Source organism: Strongylocentrotus purpuratus, unplaced genomic scaffold, assembly GCF_000002235.5.
Source record: "Strongylocentrotus purpuratus isolate Spur 01 unplaced genomic scaffold, Spur_5.0 spur5_scaffold_12, whole genome shotgun sequence".
NCBI lineage: Eukaryota > Metazoa > Echinodermata > Echinoidea > Camarodonta > Strongylocentrotidae > Strongylocentrotus > Strongylocentrotus purpuratus.
Window position 1 is genome coordinate 11936280 of NW_022145597.1, and position 23492 is coordinate 11959771.

General features: G+C 38.3%; 1 protein-coding gene across 1 annotated transcript; it reads left to right on the forward strand.

Moving 5' to 3' along the window:
* Positions 1 to 9777: 9777 nt before the first annotated feature.
* LOC100893058 (ankyrin-1-like) lies at positions 9778 to 21455 on the forward strand. The gene is made up of 9 exons (XM_030981369.1): positions 9778 to 10570; positions 11486 to 11826; positions 12765 to 13128; positions 14044 to 14384; positions 14770 to 14961; positions 15382 to 15539; positions 16641 to 16930; positions 20224 to 20471; positions 21303 to 21455. Exons 1-9 carry the CDS (start codon positions 9778 to 9780, stop codon positions 21453 to 21455), a joined length of 2880 nt encoding a protein of 959 aa, XP_030837229.1.
* Positions 21456 to 23492: the final 2037 nt, after the last annotated feature.

Sequence of the window (23492 nt, forward strand, 5' to 3'; positions counted from 1 at the left end):
TATCATCATCACACTCCTGTCAAGTTTCTTAAAGGGACTTGGTATCATTGTTCAGATGAGAGAAAATGGTGCTAAGGTAGTGAATTGAATGCTAGATGTACAATTAAAGATAATCTGAAAGTTTGAGTGAAAATAGACCGTTTGTAATGACATAAACTGGGAAAAAATGATCTAATCGATTCTTTAATTCTCCCAACTGTATTATTAAATTTTAAGTGCATTTTTTTTACGTGAATGTAATATCGTCACAAAGCAATGAATTGGCTCTATATACCATTCCCGTGCATGAAAGTGTCGAAAGATTTTTTTTTTTTTTAAAGCCTGTCTATTATGTCTTATTTTCATGGAAAAATGGTTGGAAAAAAAAAATCAAAAATGGTTGAGAGAATTGCCTTAAAAAAAAACATAAATATCGTTGTGGTTTGATAATTTTTTCATGATGTTTTGCATGTTAGAGGGTTAGTACAGCTCAAGGAATATAATTAGTGACATTTCATACAAAAATACGCATTTTTCATGACCCTTCAACAATGTTACCGAGTCAATTGAAAACATTTCACCGGCCTTGCCCCCATTCCTATTCCCCTACCCAAGCATGAAATACAGCACATGATTCCTAGATGGATAGAGTACACTGGGGACACATGCAAAACGGACAACAAAAGGAAGGTGGCACCATCGGTACATTTCAGCGTTTAAATATAAAAGTTACTTTCATAAATTCTCGGCACGCTATATATATACCTAGGTGGTGTTCAAATCTCACTATCAAGCATAATGCATTCCGTGTCAAAATCACCAGATTTCGGAGTTTTTACACAAATAGATTACATACATAACTACCTGTCATTAAGTTCTGGTTTTATCATAACATATGTATGATTTCATGCATTACTAATCATTTGCTAGTGTGGTTATATGTACTCCCTATGTAATCTTTCTCCACAACCATACCCTCACTCCTTATGTCTTTAAGAATGTTCTACTCTCACTTATCTACATCCTCCTACACATGTACGTCCTGGTTAGTGCCATATATTGACAAAAGTAGTCTGTTAGATTGAATTAGTACTCCTTTTTTGGGCGGGGGACAGTTGCATAATCTCTTTAAATTATTTACTGGCTTATTTTCATTTATAATGTATGCATCTGTATATGCACATTCCTTTACAAAACCACTGGTCTTATCAGATGTTATGACTTGCAAGTACTATGGGGAGGGGTCGAAACTATCTAAATTATGTATTGCATCATAGCCTTTAGGGGGTAAACTTCAATTACAACTTGAATGTATAGCTTATACTTCATTCGCATTTTTAAAAACATTATTTAGTTTCCTTAAATTCTACATATATTACATATTCTACGCTTTACATCAAAAAATAAAATTCTTTCATATTTATGGAACATTTCCTTTTTATGATCTATCCATCAAAATGGTGTTTTATCAATACTTATGTCATCTCTGATTTAAATTACATTATTGAATATCTTCGTCTTGTGCTATTTTTATGATTGGTCTTTGTATTGTTTATGTAAGTCATTGCAATGACATTCATTTCATCAAATCTCATATCTGAATAACATTTTTAGTACTGAAATCTTAAACAAAATAATAGAGAAAGAGGCAGAGCATCAGAAAAAGAGATAGAGACAGAGAAAGACAGACGTGCAGAGAGAGAGAGAGAATGAGAAGGGGGATGGAGGTGGCTAAATACGCAAAGGTAAAATCACGTGCTAATTAAATAATTGCTTTGATTTATTTGGTAAAATTGCAACTAATTTAAAACTATTATTTATTTTTCAACTAATATTTCGTCATCAAACTTCTCTCCTTTTGTGCACGATAAGAAATATAGAATTGAATTAAAGTGCATGATTAAGTTTAAGATTTAGCATGATCATTATATTATTCAAGTAAAGCTCAGAAATGAGGTCTGCATGTGGGCCAGCCATTGAAGGGACATTATTTTTCCCCCTTGTTATCGTACCCTTGAAGATGTTTGGTAGTAATTTCATTAATTTAATTTTTATACTATTATCCATGTGTCTATTTACTCTTTTAGTTATTTCCTTTTCGTCACCCCCCCCCCCCCCTCCCTTTCACCCCTCTCTCTGTGTCTCTTTCTCTCGTGAGCCTTTCTCTTTCCTTTCTTCCATTTGTGTCATACCTTTTCATTTCCCTTTATCTTTAATTCTTCCTCTCTCTCTCTTTCTTTCTCTCTCTCTCTCTCTCTCTCTCTCTTTCTCTCTCTATCTATCTACTGGCTTTTCGTCTTTCTCCTCCCTCCTTCATCGATGTTTTTCTCTTCCTTTTTTCCTGCCCACAAAAGTGCCTTTGTAGTGCGCATTTGCCGAGAGAAGAACAAAACCGTTACGCATTTCACAGACATACGTATTATGTTCACGCTTGAACCAAAACTATTAATGTTGCTTTCGGGTACTCATTCATATTAATTTTTGACGTCGAATTCAAAGGTAACTAGGCACGCGCGAGGATGCCCCAAGCCTAGTGGCTAGGAAACGAACATAAACAATTATCGATGATTCTTAACGTTGAGCTGCCATCATTCCTCTGTAAGAGAACTTAGAAGACTGCCCGCAGAATTCCCTACAATTTTTCATAATCATGTACAATCAGATTGCTGTAAGTGTTAATTGATATCTTATCTTGTAGTTTAGACAATAATATTGGTATTAAGTACGATTTGCAATTATCTAGGACATAAAGATACATGTGTATAACAGTATTATTTTTTAATTTATGCAAGCTGCACAATTCTCATTTGTGTTACGTTAGGCTCGCACGAGCATATATTATCCACGTGTCCATTTACTCTTTTAGTTCTTTCCTTTTCGTCACCCCCCCCCCCTTTCGCCCTCTCTCTGTGTCTCTTTCTCTCGCGAGCATTTCTTTCTTCTTTCTTCCATTTGTGTCTTACCTTTTCATTTCCCTTTATCTTTAATTCTTCCTCTCTCTCTCTCTTTCTTTCTCTCTCTCTCTCTTTCTCTCTCTATCTATCTACTGGCTTTTCGTATTTCTCCTCCCTCCTTCATCGATGTTTTTCTCTTCCTTTTTTCCTGCCCACAAAAGTGCCTTTGTAGTGTGCATTTGCCGAGAGACGAACAAACCGTTACGCATTTCACTGACATATGTGGTGACACGACATTTGCTCCTGCGACAATTGCTCCGGGCTTTATTTCGTCTAAGATGTAGGGTTAGGGTTAGGGTTTCAATAGGGTTTTATGTTAGGTTTAGGGTTAGGTTTAGGGTAGGGTATAGTGTTGAATCCAGGGTTGAAGTTAGCCATTCGATTAGTGTATGAAATTTACAGCGGAGCAATTGTCGCCGGAGCAAATGTCATGGAATCACATATGTAATATGTTCACATTTGAACCAAAATTATTAATGTTGCTTTCGGGTACTCATTCATATTAATGTTGACGTCAAATTCAAAGGTAACTAGGCACGCGCGAGGATGCCCCAAGCCTAGTAGCTAGGAAACGAACATAAACAAATAATCGATGATTCTCAACGTCGAGTTGCCATCATTCCTCTGTAAGGGAACTTAAAAGACTGCCCGCAGAATTCCCAACAGTTTTTCATAATCCTGTACAATCAGATTGCTGTAAGTGTTAATTGACATCTTATCTTGTAGTTTAGACAATAATATTGGTATTAAGTACGATTTGCAATTATCTAGGGCATGAAGATACATGTGTATAACAGTATTATTTTTAATTCATGTAAGCTGCACAATTCTCATATGTGTTACGTTAGGCTCACACGAGCATATATTATCCATGTGTCCATTTACTCTTTTAGTTCTTTCCTTTTCGTCACCCCCCCCCCCCCTCCTTCGCCCCTCTCTCTGTGTATCTTTCTCTCGCGAGCCTTTCTCTTTTCTTTCTTCCATTTGTGTCTTACCTTTTCATTTCCCTTTATCTTTAATTCTTCCTCTCTCTCTCTCTCTTTCTTTCTCTCTCTCTCTCTCTTTCTCTCTCTATCTATCTACTGGCTTTTCGTCTTTCTCCTCTCTCCTTCATCAATATTTTTCTCTTCCTTTTTTCCTGCCGACAAAAGTGCCTTTGTAGTGCGCATTTGCCGAGAGACGAACAAACCGTTACGCATTTCACTGACATACGTATTATGTTCACACTTGAACCAAAACTATTAATTTTGCTTCCGAATACTCATTCATATTGATTTTTGACGTCAAATTCAAAGGTAACTAAGCACGCGCGAGGATGCGCCCAAGCCTAGTAGCTTGGAAACGAACATAAAAAAATTATCGAATATTCTCGACGTCGAGCCGCCATCATTCCTCCGTAAGGGAACTTAGAAAAACTGCCCGAATTACCAAAAATTTTGCTTAATCCTGTATATAAGCCTTTTGTTGTAAGTATTAATTGACATCGTTTCTTGTAGTGAAGACATCGAATAACGGTATTAGGTACGATATGCATTTTCTCCCTTTAATTTAGGCCAGTTGCACAATTTCCATGTCTGTTACGTTAGGCTCACACGAATGTATGAGCCATTTGGCATTATAGAATGGGTTCAAGGATGTAGCAAATGAGAAGCGTCAAAATGGATCACGTGTGCGTACATTAATTGTTTGGTGATTACAGAGTGATTACAGGTGATTACAAAGTGCCTTTGTAGTGCGCATTTGTCGAGAGACGAACAAACCGTCACTCATTCCACTGACCTACTTAATATGTTCCCACTTGAACCAAAACTACTTTGCTTTCGGGTGGTCGTTCATATTAATTGTCAAAGGTAACTAGGCACGCACGAGGATGATTTTAAGTCTAGTAGCTAGGAAACGAGCATAAACAAATTATCGATGATTCTCGACGTCTACCTACATGTACCATGCATTATTCCTCCGTAAGGAAAGTTAGAAGTTGCCTGAATTCCAACAGTTGTTCATAATCCTGTACAATCAGATTGTTGTAAGTGTTAATTGATATCTTATCTTGTAGTTGAGACAATAATATTGGCATTAAGTACGATTTGTAATGATCTAGGGCATGAAGATACATGTATATAGCAGTATTATTTTTAATTTATGCAAGTTGTACGATTCCCATGTGTGTTGCGTTAGGCTCGCACGAATGTATGAGCCATGGGGCATTATAAAATGGGTTCAAGAGTCTAGCCAATGAGAAGCATCGAAATGGATCACGTGTGCATGCCTTATGGTACATTTGACTTTGCGATCAGGGTTTAGTCAATTTTTCGAATCTACACGTATTGTAGACCTATCTTATTATACAAATAATGAATGGTTATGAGTTCAATTGTGCGAATATTTTCATGACTTGAATAGAATTAACGTTAATCTTTCAACGAATGAAAATATTCGCACTATTGAACGAATGAAAAACATTCATTATCTGTTTTTAACAACATCGAAGAAGATCTAATAGAATGTTAATCAACAAATTATGCTTTACTCCTTATATTAAAGCTAAATTAAAGTTGGAGTCAAGCCTTCTCGATTAAATTCAGATTGCCTTCGCGTCAGATACACGCAGGGATACGCGCACGGCAGAAAGGTAGGCAGTCTGCATATAACCCAAAATACACGGTCGTGGAATACTATATTGAATATCATGTGACCAACAATCCTCCAATAAAATTACAATGATCCACGTAGGTGTTGTATACAATACAAATAATACATGATTTTAGCATGTGCATAATATATGCAGTGCACTTGGGTATTCACAAAGAGACGGACGGTGAACTTGACAAGACTCGTTCATTATCATAATTTGCTAATGCACACACAAATATTTTATTCGTATATTGATGCATGGCATGTACAGATATATAATCATGTACTGGCGGTTACTTAAATGGCAGTGTACACGGATTTAGGGGTAACACAAAGGGTGCTAGAAGTACGTTTCCAACCATATGGAGAAAAAAAGGACTAAAGATTATTATTTGATGCAAAAGTTAGGGATATATCTTGTCAGGTAACCATATAATTGTGACATTGTATTACGGTGTACCAAGAGGGCCATAAGTCCATAAAGTTATTGGGAGTTAAGCACAGATAAGTGCATTATTGTTAATTAATCAAATGTATAAATAAAGCAATCGTCCGACCAGCGAGTGAGTGTACTTCTGTTCAGTTGGAAATGATGTTTGTGAGTGAACGGGTGCGTTAGTGGATGGAAGGGGGAGTGATGGTGGTGAATTGTTAAAAGGAGGAGAGTAGAAAGACTATATATTTTATTATTTTAATATATACACTATGAGAATGTTTATGCCCATTTGGCTACGTAATCCTATTTCATTTAACAGTGGGAATTGATTTATGACGTAAGGGATTACTCAAAAAATATGGGGTCAAAGAAATGGTATCTTAGTTTTTATCATTAATTTGGTGATTTTCATTAGATGGAAATAGTGACCGAAATATCGGCCTTAGTCAACAACAACAATTGTGTCTTTTCGATGTGTCTTTTAAATTTAGGAGCACATGCATTTATACTCTATAAATTGATTCTGAAAATTCACTCTCATTGAATTAGACATTGGCCATTACGTAATAGTCATATTCGAAAGGGAACAATATGGCACACTAATATGTCATCTTATATAACAAAAAATACATACATTGGATATGTAATGCATGTATTCGTAAATAGCTGAGATATATATGGGGTCAGTAGGAGAGAAAAAGGACCAAGGATGGGAGTATATGGAGGAAGGGAGAAAGAGAGATAGAGAGAGAGAGAGAGAGAGAGAGAGAGCCAGTTAGTCAGAGTGGGGAGGGAGATGGAGTCTCCCCTATCAGCAAGAAATCCTTTTAAATGAGAATTTCCAATAGCGCCCTAGCGAATTATTTGTATCTACAAGATGTAAAAATTGAAGATAATAACGAGCGAATCGAATATGGATACTGAAGCGAACGTATGATGTTTAAAGTAGATATTCATTGATTTTAAAAACTAACTTTATTTTCATTATTGCAACGTTAAAACTTTGATTCGACAAGGTTATCAAAATTCAATGCTTCGTATAATGATTCTTATAAATTACAAAACGCTTAAATACAGCCCCGGCATATACCTGAAGAGCTCTCCGAACGCTGCTGAGATATGTGAGATCACAGTATGGACATGATTTACACAAGCAGACGATGTCCCATGACATCTCACACATTTTCAGTGCCTGTGTTTTCATCTTCTCTTGAGTTCTTTCTCTTACTTCACTACCATCAGGCTAAACGTATAATCTATTGCCTCACTCTAAACCCCGCGCATGGTTTTATTTTGATGACAAATGCAGCGATACAAAAATAAAGGAATCTTTCGCTTGTAAACAAAATAAGACGCCATTGTATATTCAGCTGCACACACCACGGTATGTTCGGCGTTTCAAGAGGGAACAAATGCCGTCCTTAATATCATTCCAGGGGGATTTTCAATTTAAAAATCTGGTTTCTTTGATTGTTAATTAACCCCTATCCTGTGTATTTACAAGCAAAATATTTTAGTAAGCCTACTGTATATCTACATCACCATGCAAGCCGACACTTACAAGCAGCATCAACAGATTTAGTTATCAGAATCGGGTCATATCCCCTTTTGAATGGTTTGACATGCCATTACATTTATATACACTAAACTCTTTATAATTTGACAAATAATAGCTTTGCAATTATGTTTATTCTTTAGGGATGTCGTCTGCTTGTTGCAGTATTGGTCCATATAGTGACGTCATTAAAACATTGTTATTTTTCCGGCGAATCTCTCGTATATCCCAGCTGCTATGGATGTGGTTGTCATTTGTATTTTTATAAATCACCCGATATGTAGTTGACCTAAAACTTGTACGATGGCCATCTTTTAGCTTACCAGTTTCTAGTGATACATTAGTTGACATATATGTGATTTTCTTTGAATTTCACCTTTAAGGCGATGCATGGACTTCGTGTACCGTGGAAACCCCCGGGTAAAGGCGGACATATATAGCGCCGCTGGTGTTGGGAATGGTGTTTGGGACGATATCGGAATCGCCACATATTAATTTTGACATTAAATTCAAAGGGAGCTGCGCGTGCACTAAGACAACCTATAAGCCTAGTATACAGTAGCTAGGAAACGAACATATTAAACGGATTATCGATGATTCTCGACATCAATCTACCAACATTCCTATCCCTCCGTAAGGATCCTGCAAAAGCCCATTGTTGTTAGTTGACATCTAATCTTGTATTTAAGACAATGAAAAAAATGACATTAAGTATGATTTGTAGTGATAAAGTATACAATATGTATAAAAATAATGAATAGTTATGAGTTCAATAGTGCGAATATTTTCATGAGTTGAAAGATTAACATTTTATTCAGCCGAGTTGAATTTAATTAACGTTAATCTTTCAACGAATGAAAATATTCGCACTATTGAACGAATGGAAAACATTCATTATTTGTTTTATAAAACATCGAAGAAGATCTAATAAAACGTTAATCAACAAATTATGCTTTACTCCTTGTATTAAAGATAAATTAAAGTTGGAGTCAAGCCTTCTCGATTACATTCAGATTGCCTTCGCGTCAGATACACGCAGCGATACGCGCACGGCAGAGAGGTACGCAGTCAAACCAAAAATATAACATATTACCAAAAATGCACGACGAATATAACCAAAAATGCACGCCCGTGCAATAGAACATCTATTGAATATCATGTGACCAACACTCATCCAATCAAATGCAATCCAATCCAATCCACGTAGGTGTTGTATAAATGTATATAATAGTTTTGTCTTCAAATTTAGGCAAGTTTCACGATTCCTATTACGTAATTAGCTCACATGACTGACGTATGTCGTGAGCCATTTGGGCATACACATTTATAATTACGTACCGGGTCCTGGAAAGTCAGTGCGCACGAATTAAGGTGTGAACGGGCACTATGCACATTTACAACAGTATTAACTATTAATACAAAATTACTATAGGTTATTGTTTGATACAAAGGTTAGGGGTATTATGTCGCGCAACCATAACACTATGACATAACTATGTTACTTTACAGACACGAATTCAGGTAGAATTTGTATTGTTATTGTATTGTGTACCTAGAGGGTCATAAATAAATGTATTGTTGAGTAAAGCACAGATATAAAGTGCATTTTTGTTAAGGCTATTTAAGCCCTTGTTGAGTTGAAATGTTAAAGAATATAATGAACTGGTGTACCTGCATTCTCAGATGCCATGATTATATGTAGCAAGAATATATTTAGGCAGGAATTTTTGGTGATATGATCACAAATTACAGACGCTGTGTGTCGGGACAAGTTGTGTATACAGCCAGTTTATTTTAAACAGCAATTTGAAGAAGTTTACAACCCATATTTCATAAATCGTTTTAAGACCTTTGATGAACAATATTATAAAATAAAATGATTTATGATGGTTAGTGCTATTTGATACATATTTTCCATCAAATATGAAGGCAAAAGAGAAATCATTATGGTTAAGTGTCCATCCACCCAGCTCCCATCATACATGCATTTGGTTCAAGTCAGCATACAGTGTATCTATTTTCGTAGATGAAATTGAATTGTTTTACAGATTTGATGGTTTAGCGAGAGATTTATTATTGGAAATTGTATCTTTTAGTATCATTATCAAAGAATCAAAGACATCAAAAGCAATGTGGACCGCATTACACCTTGCGCAGAGAAGGATAATCTTGATGTCACCCTACATCTGATCAGCTAAGGAGCTGACGTTAATTTCGGAATGGATAATGGTTGGGCTTTATTTAGTGCTGCTACGAACGGTCGTCTTGATGTCACCAAATATCTGATCAGTCAAGGATCTGTAGTGGATAGGGGAATGGATGATGGTTGGACTGCATTGCACATTGCTGCTAAGAATGGTCATATTAATGTCATCGAATATCTGATCAGTCAAGGAGCTGACGTGAATAGGGGAATGGATGATGGTTTCACTTCATTACACAATGCTGCTAAGAACGGTCATCTTGATGTCACCGAATATCTGATCAGTCGAGGAGCTGAGGTGGATAGGGAAACGAATGACGGTTGCACTGCATTACACAGTGCTGCTTCGAAAGGTCTTGATGTCACCAAGTATCTAATCAGTCAAGGAGCTGAGGTGAACAAGCGAGATAATAAGGGTTGGACTCCATTACACATTTCTGCTAAGAATGGTCACCTTGATGTCACCGAATATCTGATCAGTGAAGGAGCTGAAGTAAATAGGGGAATGGATGATGGTTTGACTGCATTACACAGTGCTTCTAAGAACGGTCATCTTGATGTCACCAAATATCTGATCAGTCGAGGAGCTGAGGTAAACAAGGGAGATAATAACGGTAGTACTGCGTTACACATTGCTGCTAAGAATGGTCATCTTGATGTTACCAAATATCTGATCAGTCAAGAAGCTGAAGTGGACAGGGGAACGAATGAAGGTTGCACTGCATTACACAGTGCTGCTTCGAAAGGTCTTGATGTCACTGAATATCTGATCAGTCAAGGAGCTGAGGTGAATAAGGGAGATCATAAGGGTTTGACTGCATTACACAGTGCTGCTTGGAATGGTCAACTTGATGTCACCAAATATCTTGTTAATCAAGGAGCTGCTGTGATTAAGGAAGATAATATTGGTCGGACTGCATTACACAGTGCTGCTACGAAAGGTCATCTTGATGTCACCAAATATCTGGTTAGTCAACGAGCTGAGGTGAATAAGGGAGATAATATGGGTTGGACTGCATTACACAGTGCTGCTTCAAAAGGTCTTGATGTCACCGAATATCTGATTGGTGAAGGAGCTGAGGTGAATAAGGGAGATAATATGGGTTTGACTGCATTACATAGTGCTGCTACGAGTGGTCATCTTGATGTCACCAAATTTCTCGTTAGTCAAGGAGCTGAGGTGAATTTGGGAAAGCATGACGGTTGGACAGCATTACACAGTGCTGCTAAGAATGGTCATGTTGATGTCACCAGATATCTGTTCAGTCAAGGAGCTGAGGTGAATAGGGGAGAAAAAGGCGGTTTGACAGCATTACACAGTGCTGCTTTGGAAGGTCATCTTGATGTCACCAAATTTCTGGTTAGTCAAGGAGCTGAGGTGAATAGGGGGACGAATGCAGGTTGCACTGCATTGCACAATGCTGCTTCGAAAGGTCTTGATGTCACCGAGTACCTGATCGGTCAAGGAGCTGAAGTGAATTTGGGAATGAAAGACGGTTGGACTGCGTTACACAGTGCTGCTAAGAATGGTCATCTTGATGTTATCAAATATTTGATCAGTCAAGCAGCTGAGGTGAATAGAAGAACGAATGAAGGTTGCACTGCATTACACATTGCCGCTTCAAAACGTCTTGATGTCACGGAATATCTGATCAGTCAAGGAGCTGAGGTGAATAAGGGAGATACTAAGTGTTGGACTGCATTACGCATTGCTGCTTCGAAAGGTCTTGATATCACGAAATATCTCATTAGTAAAGGGGCTGAAGTGAATAAGGAAGACAATAGGGGTTTGACTGCCTTACACAGTGCTGCCCAGCAGGGTTATCTTGATGTCACGGAATATCTGATCAGCCAAGGAGCTGAGGTGACGAAAAAGGATAAGGCTGGTAAGACACCTTTACATCATGCCGTCCAGAATGGTTACCTTGAGGTTGTCAAAGCACTGTTGGAGGGAGGAGCACGATTTGATATAGGAGACATTCACAGACAGACACCTCTACAACTGTCTGTTATCCGTGGGTACCAAAGCATCGCTGATCTATTCATCGATCATTTGAATTCCAAGGTAATTATTTTAACCCCACACCTTATTTCAAATTCATTCACCTTAATCTTTCTCCATACATTTCTTAAATGTCAAATAAAAAATAATGAAGTTCAATTCAGTGAATATAAGGCATACATGTGTAGGTTACGTATCATCACATATTCAGACTTGGCCGGCTGGATTCTGGCTTACCACTCACCGCTATTAAATGTTTAGGCATACAAGTTAGACATGTTATATTTCATATATGTTCTTTTAAGTTACAACGATTGCTTGAAGGTATACTCGATTCATTGTATTTAGTTTGATCATATGTCACTACTTTTTTTCACAGAAATAACGGTAGTACTGCGTTACACATTGCTGCTAAGAATGGTCATCTTGATGTTACCAAATATCTGATCAGTCAAGAAGCTGAAGTGGACAGGGGAACGAATGAAGGTTGCACTGCATTACACAGTGCTGCTTCGAAAGGTCTTGATGTCACTGAATATCTGATCAGTCAAGGAGCTGAGGTGAATAAGGGAGATCATAAGGGTTTGACTGCATTACACAGTGCTGCTTGGAATGGTCAACTTGATGTCACCAAATATCTTGTTAATCAAGGAGCTGCTGTGATTAAGGAAGATAATATTGGTCGGACTGCATTACACAGTGCTGCTACGAAAGGTCATCTTGATGTCACCAAATATCTGGTTAGTCAACGAGCTGAGGTGAATAAGGGAGATAATATGGGTTGGACTGCATTACACAGTGCTGCTTCAAAAGGTCTTGATGTCACCGAATATCTGATTGGTGAAGGAGCTGAGGTGAATAAGGGAGATAATATGGGTTTGACTGCATTACACAGTGCTGCTTCGAAAGGTCTTGATGTCACCAAGTATCTAATCAGTCAAGGAGCTGAGGTGAACAAGCGAGATAATAAGGGTTGGACTCCATTACACATTTCTGCTAAGAATGGTCACCTTGATGTCACCGAATATCTGATCAGTGAAGGAGCTGAAGTAAATAGGGGAATGGATGATGGTTTGACTGCATTACACAGTGCTTCTAAGAACGGTCATCTTGATGTCACCAAATATCTGATCAGTCGAGGAGCTGAGGTAAACAAGGGAGATAATAACGGTAGTACTGCGTTACACATTGCTGCTAAGAATGGTCATCTTGATGTTACCAAATATCTGATCAGTCAAGAAGCTGAAGTGGACAGGGGAACGAATGAAGGTTGCACTGCATTACACAGTGCTGCTTCGAAAGGTCTTGATGTCACTGAATATCTGATCAGTCAAGGAGCTGAGGTGAATAAGGGAGATCATAAGGGTTTGACTGCATTACACAGTGCTGCTTGGAATGGTCAACTTGATGTCACCAAATATCTTGTTAATCAAGGAGCTGCTGTGATTAAGGAAGATAATATTGGTCGGACTGCATTACACAGTGCTGCTACGAAAGGTCATCTTGATGTCACCAAATATCTGGTTAGTCAACGAGCTGAGGTGAATAAGGGAGATAATATGGGTTGGACTGCATTACACAGTGCTGCTTCAAAAGGTCTTGATGTCACCGAATATCTGATTGGTGAAGGAGCTGAGGTGAATAAGGGAGATAATATGGGTTTGACTGCATTACATAGTGCTGCTACGAGTGGTCATCTTGATGTCACCAAATTTCTCGTTAGTCAAGGAGCTGAGGTGAATTTGGGAAAGCATGACGGTTGGACAGCATTACACAGTGCTGCTAAGAATGGTCATGTTGATGTCACCAGATATCTGTTCAGTCAAGGAGCTGAGGTGAATAGGGGAGAAAAAGGCGGTTTGACAGCATTACACAGTGCTGCTTTGGAAGGTCATCTTGATGTCACCAAATTTCTGGTTAGTCAAGGAGCTGAGGTGAATAGGGGGACGAATGCAGGTTGCACTGCATTGCACAATGCTGCTTCGAAAGGTCTTGATGTCACCGAGTACCTGATCGGTCAAGGAGCTGAAGTGAATTTGGGAATGAAAGACGGTTGGACTGCGTTACACAGTGCTGCTAAGAATGGTCATCTTGATGTTATCAAATATTTGATCAGTCAAGCAGCTGAGGTGAATAGAAGAACGAATGAAGGTTGCACTGCATTACACATTGCCGCTTCAAAACGTCTTGATGTCACGGAATATCTGATCAGTCAAGGAGCTGAGGTGAATAAGGGAGATACTAAGTGTTGGACTGCATTACGCATTGCTGCTTCGAAAGGTCTTGATATCACGAAATATCTCATTAGTAAAGGGGCTGAAGTGAATAAGGAAGACAATAGGGGTTTGACTGCCTTACACAGTGCTGCCCAGCAGGGTTATCTTGATGTCACGGAATATCTGATCAGCCAAGGAGCTGAGGTGACGAAAAAGGATAAGGCTGGTAAGACACCTTTACATCATGCCGTCCAGAATGGTTACCTTGAGGTTGTCAAAGCACTGTTGGAGGGAGGAGCACGATTTGATATAGGAGACATTCACAGACAGACACCTCTACAACTGTCTGTTATCCGTGGGTACCAAAGCATCGCTGATCTATTCATCGATCATTTGAATTCCAAGGTAATTATTTTAACCCCACACCTTATTTCAAATTCATTCACCTTAATCTTTCTCCATACATTTCTTAAATGTCAAATAAAAAGTAATGAAGTTCAATTCAGTGAATATAAGGCATACATGTGTAGGTTACGTATCATCACATATTCAGACTTGGCCGGCTGGATTCTGGCTTACCACTCACCGCTATTAAATGTTTAGGCATACAAATTAGACATGTTATATTTCATATATGTTCTTTTAAGTTACAACGATTGCTTGAAGGTATACTCGATTCATTGTATTTAGTTTGATCATATGTCACTACTTTTTTTCACAGAAATTTGGCTTTCAAGGCAATAGTTTTTGAATTACTAAGTTTTCGTGCTGTGTATTTTCTTTTATCCAGCTCGACGATACCGATTTCCCGTATATCTATCTTGCTACGCAACACGGCCATACCTCTACCATTGAGAAATTAGTAGCTAAGGGAGCTAATCTTAATGTCCGGTCAACTGATGGCCAGACGTGTCTCCATGAAGCCATTAAACTCTGCTATGAGAGCAGGAAAATTGTGCAAGAAACTGATAAACTTAGAAAGGTGAGTCATACCCCAGTACCGTCAACAAGACAGACATCCGACCGACGAGAATCCGAGCAACAAATAACATTTCCTAAAACTGCCAAATAATGGTCGTTTTATAAATTTATATGGAATCGGCGGTGAAAAATATTCTCGACATTATTAGTGAATTGAGAAACTGATACCGATGATGGGCCAAAGAAAATGTGTGGTGCGTGATGAGGGTCGTGTGTGTGTGTGCGTGTGTGCGCGCGTGTGTGTGCGTGTGTATATTGTGGGGTTTTTTTTTTGGGGGGGGGGGATTTACAACGTCAATAGGGATTAACACTGCTGTTAATCCCAGAGGCAACATAACATTATGGTCGTATCGAGTATCCACCCTGATTATTGATGGACGACACTGGTCTAAGAAAAGAGGTATATGTTTGTATATTTCAGATCTCTGATGTGTATTACAAGGGCGAACTATCCACCGAGAGGGCCTTAGTGTTTTATCTCCTAGATAATGGAGCCAAGTTAGATGTGCAGGATGAGACAGGCAACCTACCAATCCAATATGCCAAGGACGAAGTGGTCAAACAGATGATTTTTTCCAGGTGATACTTTCAAGTATATAAAAGTTATTAGTCGGTTGTAAGATGAAAAATTAATAATGCTTATCCATCTTGATATTATGGGGTTGGGTAATGGAATGCATTGTATTGATAGAAAGTATAGCTTTATTGTAAATCTTAACAGTTGATCATACATTAGATGTTTTTTGGAAAACAAAATGAATATGATAGTAAACCGGCCTATTGTAATTATTGCTTTTTGGGGCTACTGAGTTAAGCCTTATAAGTCGACTACTCAATCTCATCTTTATTTTCCTTTCAATGAAACAGTATATATTTTAACCAAATTTACTTAGAGGATATTATCTAACTGAAGTTCTTTAGATGTTTGGATTTGTGAGAATCGTATTTTAGGGGAATACCAGATGAAATTAGATGTATTATTTTCTTCATTTCATTCTTAATGCTAAGATTTGAGCCTCATTTTTTTAAATAACATGCCTCGATAAGTGCCCGACATTAAACAGTTTTCACATTGTATAGAAATGACTTAGACACTTTCTTACTAATGATTCATTTCAGATTACCTTCTTTAGAGAAGATCCAGTCTTATCGAGGTAAGAACATCCTCCAAACGCAAACAGTTTATTTATTTTGTTAAAATCCATTAAGTCACATATTAATCTAGGGATTATTATATTTAGCTTTCCGTCCCGAAAGAACAAGGTACTAAATAACTCATTGTCTTGGTCATTTACTTAATCGCTGTCACAACTCACCCAATACACTACGAACACTACATTTGTATCCATCCATGTGTATACAACAATGATCCAAATAGGAGAGATAAAGATTGCATGAGCTCCTAATTTCAAAAGCGAAAATATAAATATACAGATAAATGTGAACAAACGAAGCAAAATGGATAATACACTATTGATTTACCATAGACCCTATTTTAAATATTACAAGCCAGGATGAACAAGTCAGTGTTGGGGGTAATGAACACAACCTTTGACTATGGTAATGAAGTTAATTCATTTGTGAACAAGATTGAGATGAAAACTATATCAAAATATGTAAAAAAAGAAAGAAAAAAGATGAACCATTAGCACCTGTCATCCCTTCTGTTTAAGCCAAAAGGAATGCCAGTCCGGACATCAACCTAGAGGACCATGGTGTATCACTAGATATTCCTCCGGAGGTTGATCATCAGAATGACTCGTACAAGATCACCATAACCCCCTTGAGAGACCCTCCCAGTGTTGACATCCAAGATGATGAATCAATGGCCTGCTTTGGAATCAGATGTGACCCTCCTGCCATGATCTTCCACCAACCTGTTAAGATCAGAATACCACACTCTTCCTTGGTCGGGAACCCTGATCTAGTGACGCCACACATCGTTTCCCGTGCATGGGATTCAGTCAAGGGTACGTTTAATGGGTCGATTCGATTCTGGAAAATACCATTTTTTGATGCTGGGATAATTGGGAATTAATAAACTTTGACCCCTGTTCAGGGGCGTAAATCCGTACCGAGGGGTGGGAGGGGGGATGATCGGCGATAGCCATCACATACTAGCATGAGCACACGCGCGCCCACACTAATTTACGCAAGCGCGCGCGATCGCGCACGCACAAACACACAACACACACACACACACACACACATACTAACTCAGTTTCCCCTTCCCGCGCGAAGCGCGGAAGCCTTGACGTTTCCTTAAATTATTAGAGAAAGCAGACGATTGGGTGTACTGTTCTCGACTCTTAATTCTCGTCTGAATTTATTTTCCCCTTCCCGCGCGAAGCGCGAAAAGCTAAGACGTTAGATTTAAATATTATAGAAAGAAGACGATTCGTTGCACCATTTTATCTGAATTCAATTCAATTCATTCAATATAAACAACAAATTAATTCATTCATAGACCTACACAAATATCACATGTATTGCAGCCCTTAAATATCATCCCCTTGTCCCTTAATTTTTAGGTGTGAACAAATGACAACCACCGAGTAGGACTTGGGCAATGCAACAGTTACCGTATTATTTATCACTCTCAATCAGATGCGTTCACAGTTTTCACACCTCTCAAAAATGTTTCTGGAATTCATATAATGATACATGTACTGTGTTTATTATTTAAATCTAATGAATTCTTTAATTTCCTCAGCCAAATCCTTTCTCAAATATAAAAATAATATGAATGTGTACAGGCTTACCTTGAAATAACTGAAGAGACAAACGGCCACTGTAAGTCTTGAACACGCCAGGTCTGGAACTTCAGTCTTCATCTATACCCCCCCCCCCCACACACACACACACACACACACACTCCGGGGTCGGAGGGACCGCATGCGCGTTCCTAAAATCTCCAGGAAAGGGGTATTTTTTCGCGCGACAAAATCCAGCCCGAGAATTGTAAAAAGGAAGGGGGTGTATTTGACTTTTCACCCGGCGATTTCTTTAAAAGGGGGGAGGGTTTTTTTCTCTCTCTCTTTGGACTCCTGAGAAATGTAAAAAGGGGGTTATAAAATATCTTGAATATCATAGAAAAATTGATCGAATCCCGGGATCAAATTCCTGAAACTCCTGCTAGCTTTGAAAGCTCATTCAGGATTATTCATTTTGAAAAGTAAAAACATTGCCCCCAGCCCCCCCCCCCCCCCAGTCCCCCTCGATCGACTAGAGCTCACCTGAAATTGGGGGGGGGGGGGGGGGGTGGTGGTACATTTAGCAGTGTTCCGGATTTTTTTTTTTTTTTTTTTTTTTTTGGGGGGGGGGGGGGGGGGGGTCTCCAAGGCAGGAAAAGCCAGCGAAAAGCCGGCGAAAGGGGGATTCAGAAATGCTGGCAGTCCTGAGATAGGGGGGAGGGGTGCTTTCAAAGGGAGGGAACGAGCATACGCGTACCCTAAATAACACTGAGTGGGGGGGGGGGGGGGGGAGAGCCGGGCATCTACTGTACATGATTGCTGGCGCACTTTACGTCTAGGCTATAATAATACCTTGCAAAATAACGAAAAATTATTCTGAAGTTTATGAAGTGCTTGTTCGCGCACGTCGCGCAACTACTCTTAATGATCGTGACATACTGTATACGTGTAGGCTATACAGTTATACATACATTTAAAAAAAAAAACTAATTTCTCATGCATTATGCTGAAAGTGAAGCCATCACATTTTTTTTTCTTCTTCCTTTTTTTTTCTCTCTTTTGAAAGGTTACAATTTAGGCCGCGGCCTGGCCTAGCACTGTAAACGCACAAAATTTCGGGGCCGAGTAGTCCTGGCCCGGCCCTGGCCCTTTTCTCACTGTAAACGGGGTCCTAGATCCCATTTTAGCATGCCAAGCAAAGCATGTCGAATTTGGGAGTTACTGTAGAGCAAGCGCCACGAGCGCCCATATGCGGTGGGCACCGGCGCTTTACAAGAAGCCCTGATCGTCATCATCATTTCAAACCAAGTGAAAACTTGTTTTCAAAATCTATTACATTCTTCTTCCTCTTTGCTAGTAGTACAGGCCACAATCGGGTACATTGGTAAAGACTTGACTCTTGAATCTTGAATTATAATTTTAAATATAGTTTTAAAATTAATTATAAACAATTTCTGTTAAATAAGTATAATAATCAGTATCAATAGCATGGGCAAGTTGACACTTTTCTTTCCTCTGATCGTACATGATAGGATGTTTTAGTATGTTTTTTTCTTTTTTAGTTTTTTGTTCAGTTCTTTTGTTCTTGTTTCTTTTGTACCTGTATATGTGTTTTTAGGGGTAGGCTTTCAAATATCCCGAATGCTCTTATAAATTGCCATTGTAATTTGTTATCAATTTCTTGTTTTGTTATTATTCCATTCTGTATTTGTATGTTTTAAATGGGTTTTTTATGAAGAGTGTTGAATAAACTTTGAATTGAATTCTAATTGTGGTCTTTGAACACTTTTAAAGCGTTCCCAGGGTTAGTAATTTAAAGCTCTAAGCTCGTTGTCATCGCCGTGTCAAAACGTCGTTAGGAACAATTTGCAACTAACATGTATCTGTGGAAAGTTTCAAAAAAGGGGAAGAGGTTTTAATAAGGGGGAGGAGGTGCTTTGCAATGTGTTTTTTTTTTACCTTTAAAATTATTATTCTTGACAAGGACACCCGCTATGGATAGAAATATTTAAAGTTAAACCCCAGTTATGGTCATGCGATTGCATTGTAAAAGAAACGTTGTGGAATCGATCAGAAAAGGCTGATCATCTAGCATCTAGCATCTGCGAGGTTCTGGAATCATCAAAATGATAAGAAAATTGGCCCATTCTTCGTAAAGTTACAAGCACTATACACAGAAAGATGTATATGGGACTACCCTATATCTCTCACAGTCCATGAGAGAAACAAATTTACCAAATATATGAATTAGTAGGCGGTTTCCCGGCAAATTTTTTATCATCATGTATTAGTCAAAACATATTCTTTCACATGATTGGTAATGAGAGCTTCCATTTCATTTTTTGAAATTGGGGCGTTTCCAATACTGGTCTTTACATTTAAGGTCAAATCGGCTCCATAGCGAAATAACATTTACCAATCACATTATTTAATCTCGCTTTTAATGTGAGAGGACCCTCGTGAATAACAGCACTCGTGCTGTTAAGGGTATCCCATCCCACACGTGGTAAATAAATAAATGAAATAAATAAAATAAACAACAAGTGCCTTGCTTAACCCATTCGCACCAGATCTACCAGTAACATCAAGAAAGATATCATCCAACTCACCAGATGAACCACCATACTGCAGAGTGTACAAGAGACACCTTGAGCTATACATTGGTCACTGTGCTGAGTGGTGGGTTCTTCTTCCTTTTGAACAACGGGTGATCCGACACCAACTTATGTGCACCCCCTACATCCCAGACAGTATACAGAGAGAGCAACGATTTGAGATTCACCTTCAGATGCACGCGGATCTACCTGGGATGGAAAAGGTTGGTGATAAGTCCGTTATTCTTAGCCAGTCTTAATGCAACTTGATGAATCAAATTTTTCATGAAACTATTGAGAATTCATAGTAATGGTCATTCGTTTCAAATCAATTAAACAATCTTGGAAAAATGTTGCAAATAATAAACCATAATATTGACATGCCTTGGAATATATGTTATTTTAATTTTGAACCCAATTAATTATTCAATCGTCCATGTTTTTCAAAAGCTACGTAGAAACATTCATATAGAAAATCATTCCTCTTTATGGTTAAGAGGGGCAAACAACTTTTCCATAACTTCCAATGATTGAGTTTAGGTATGTTTTTAGGAAAGTGACAACCAATTTCCTCAATTTTAATACGTCACATAGGATATTAAAGAAACATTGTAGTTATATTCGCTTTTCCTTTAATAGATTGAACGGGAAACAAAAGACATTTGTAAATGACAGCTTTACTAAGCCATAGTATCAAGACAAAGACATATCAGGCTACATTTATGTACTCAAAGCAAATCAATTACTGTCATGAAATAGTACATTTTCCCCAAAAACTGCAGAGATCTTAAACGAACTTTTATGCCACTATGAACACCTAAGCATTGTTTAAAGAAAAATAATTGATACTAATAGACCCTGCAAATTTTTCTATAGAATCATAAATCTTTTAAGAACAGTGATTGCTCAATACCAAGAATCACGTATATAGAACCACTTCATTCTGAGTGATTTACTATTTATTAGTTTTCTGTCGAGGTTTGAAATCACTGAAAGGAAAATGCGTTTTCGCACTAATGTGTGTCGATGTTAATTTGTCTCTTCTTTTGAAATAGAATATAGAAGAAGAGAAGAAGCAACAGTCTTACCGTAAGAACCATCGCTCTGTTCCCTTCAGTGTTGAATCTAAGTCTGGTGATGTGACGGTGACGTGTCATCGTGAAGGCGTCCAAGTTGAAAGCACGGTGATCAACATTTGCAAGCATTGATGTGATGTATCTTATATATAATAATCCGTAGCACATATATAACGTTTTATTTTTCCCTAGCAAAGGCTCTATTATGATAATAATAATAATAATAATAATAATAATATAACATTTATTAGGAGCTTAATACAGGTGTTTCTAAGCGCACTTTTGTCTGAATTAAAATTACCAACTAAAACTTGTAATAAACACAAAAAATATAAATATGTTCTTTATTCAATAAATCATGCATATATAATAACAAAAATAAAAATGAGATCAAACATAAGGTCAAACATGAGATCAAACAAAATATCAAACAAACAAAGAATAAGATGGTGTGCACCTCCTTTGACCGACTCACAACTGCATAATAGCATTCATGAATTAAAAATGTGCGTTTTCAGTAAGGACTTAACTGGTCAAGAGAATGAGTATTATGAATATGCGCTGGTAATTTATTCCAAAGGATAGGGGCATTAACTGAAAAAGCTCGATCGCCATATTTTGTAACAGAACGAGGTCCAAGGGTTAACTGCAAGGTTGATGATGATCGAAGAGGTCTTAAAGAACTAGAAAAACGTAATGAAATCAATTCTGAAAGACATTAAGGGGCTTGGCCATGGAGAATTTTGTATGTCAGAAGAAGAACTTTAAATGTTGTACGATGGTTTATGGGAAGCCAATGGAGAGAACGCAATATTTGGGTTATGTGCTCAAATTTTCTCGAGAGAGTAACAAGCCTTGCAGCAGTATTCTGAATTTTTTAGAGTGGAAGTAAGTATGAATGAGGAAGGCCAGACAAAATTGAATTACAATAATCAAGATGGGAGGATATGAAAGCATGGGTTAATTTTGCAGTTGTGGGTCGGTCAAGTAGTTTTCTAATTTTCCCAATTTTGAAGATTCCAAAAGATGCAGATTTACAAACATTTTTAATATGCTGCTGAAATGTAAGATTTTTGTCGATTGAAACACCAAGGTCTCGAACGTATTCACTACCCTTCAGTGAACCATCTCCGGTAACCAAGTCGGGGAAGGAATCGGTGTTTCTGAATTTGGAAGTAATGTGGATCATTTCAGATTTTCGATCATTAAGGCAAAGTCTATCGTTAGAAGACCAGAACCTAATATCTTCAAGGCAACTGCTAAGTTTCCGAGTCGCATCATCCTTCCCGTTAGGCTTAAGAGTTATATAAATCTGAGTGTCGTCAGCGTACATCGCATGATAAATCCCCTAGTGAGAATTAATGACCTTAGACAGTGGGCTGGTGTAGAGAGCAAAGAGAAGTGGGCCGATTACGGAACCTTGAGGAACGCCGCAGATCAGTGGAAATAGTGCAGAAGGCGTGTCGTTGATGATCACACATTGACTGCGATTGTGGAGATATGAGCGTATCCAATCAAGAACAGTTCCGGTGATAAAAAAAAAATCATTTTCCAGGCGATGAAGTAACAGGGTGTGGTCGATGGTATCAAATGCAGCCGTGTAATCAAAGAGGATGAGCACAACTTCATTACCCTTGTCTATGGCCAGGAGAAGATCGTTTAAGACTTTAACCGAAGCAGTTTCTGTTGAATGGTGGTTCCGGTAAGCAGATTGATTGACAGGAAGCATGTCAATTCTCTCGAGGTGGGCCTTCAGCTGAGCAGCCACAATCCTCTGAAGGACTTTATCTAGGAAAGGTAGATTTGCAATAGGCCTGTAGTTGTTCAGTCCATTCGGATCAAGGTTCGGCTTCTTGAGAAGAGGAATGAGTAGAGACGTTTTAAATGATTCCGGGACATGGCCAGAGGACAAGGAGAGATTAAACATCTTGGTAATGACAGGGATGAGTTCGTCAAGGGTGTCCTTCAAGAGCCACGTTGGAATTGGATCCCCTTTACAGTGTTTATATGGTAGTGATTTGATGAGCTTCCTGACTTCTGACTCAGATACAAGACGGAATTGGGAAAGTACATGATCAGATGGAAGAGCGCAATATGAAATTGCTGACACCGGAACTGAGTCGGTTAAGGAAGATGCAACATTGGATACCTTTTCGCTGAAGAACCTAG

Excerpts from the sequence above, each read along its gene's own strand:
- LOC100893058 (XM_030981369.1), top strand. The coding sequence starts at position 9,778 with ATGGATAATGGTTGGGCTTTATTTAGTGCTGCTACGAACGGTCGTCTT. Across the intron at positions 11,827-12,764 it reads TCGATCATTTGAATTCCAAG|AATGGTCACCTTGATGTCAC; the intron begins GTAATTATTTTA and ends ATTTCTGCTAAG. Across the intron at positions 13,129-14,043 it reads GAATAAGGGAGATCATAAGG|GTCTTGATATCACGAAATAT; the intron begins GTTTGACTGCAT and ends CTGCTTCGAAAG.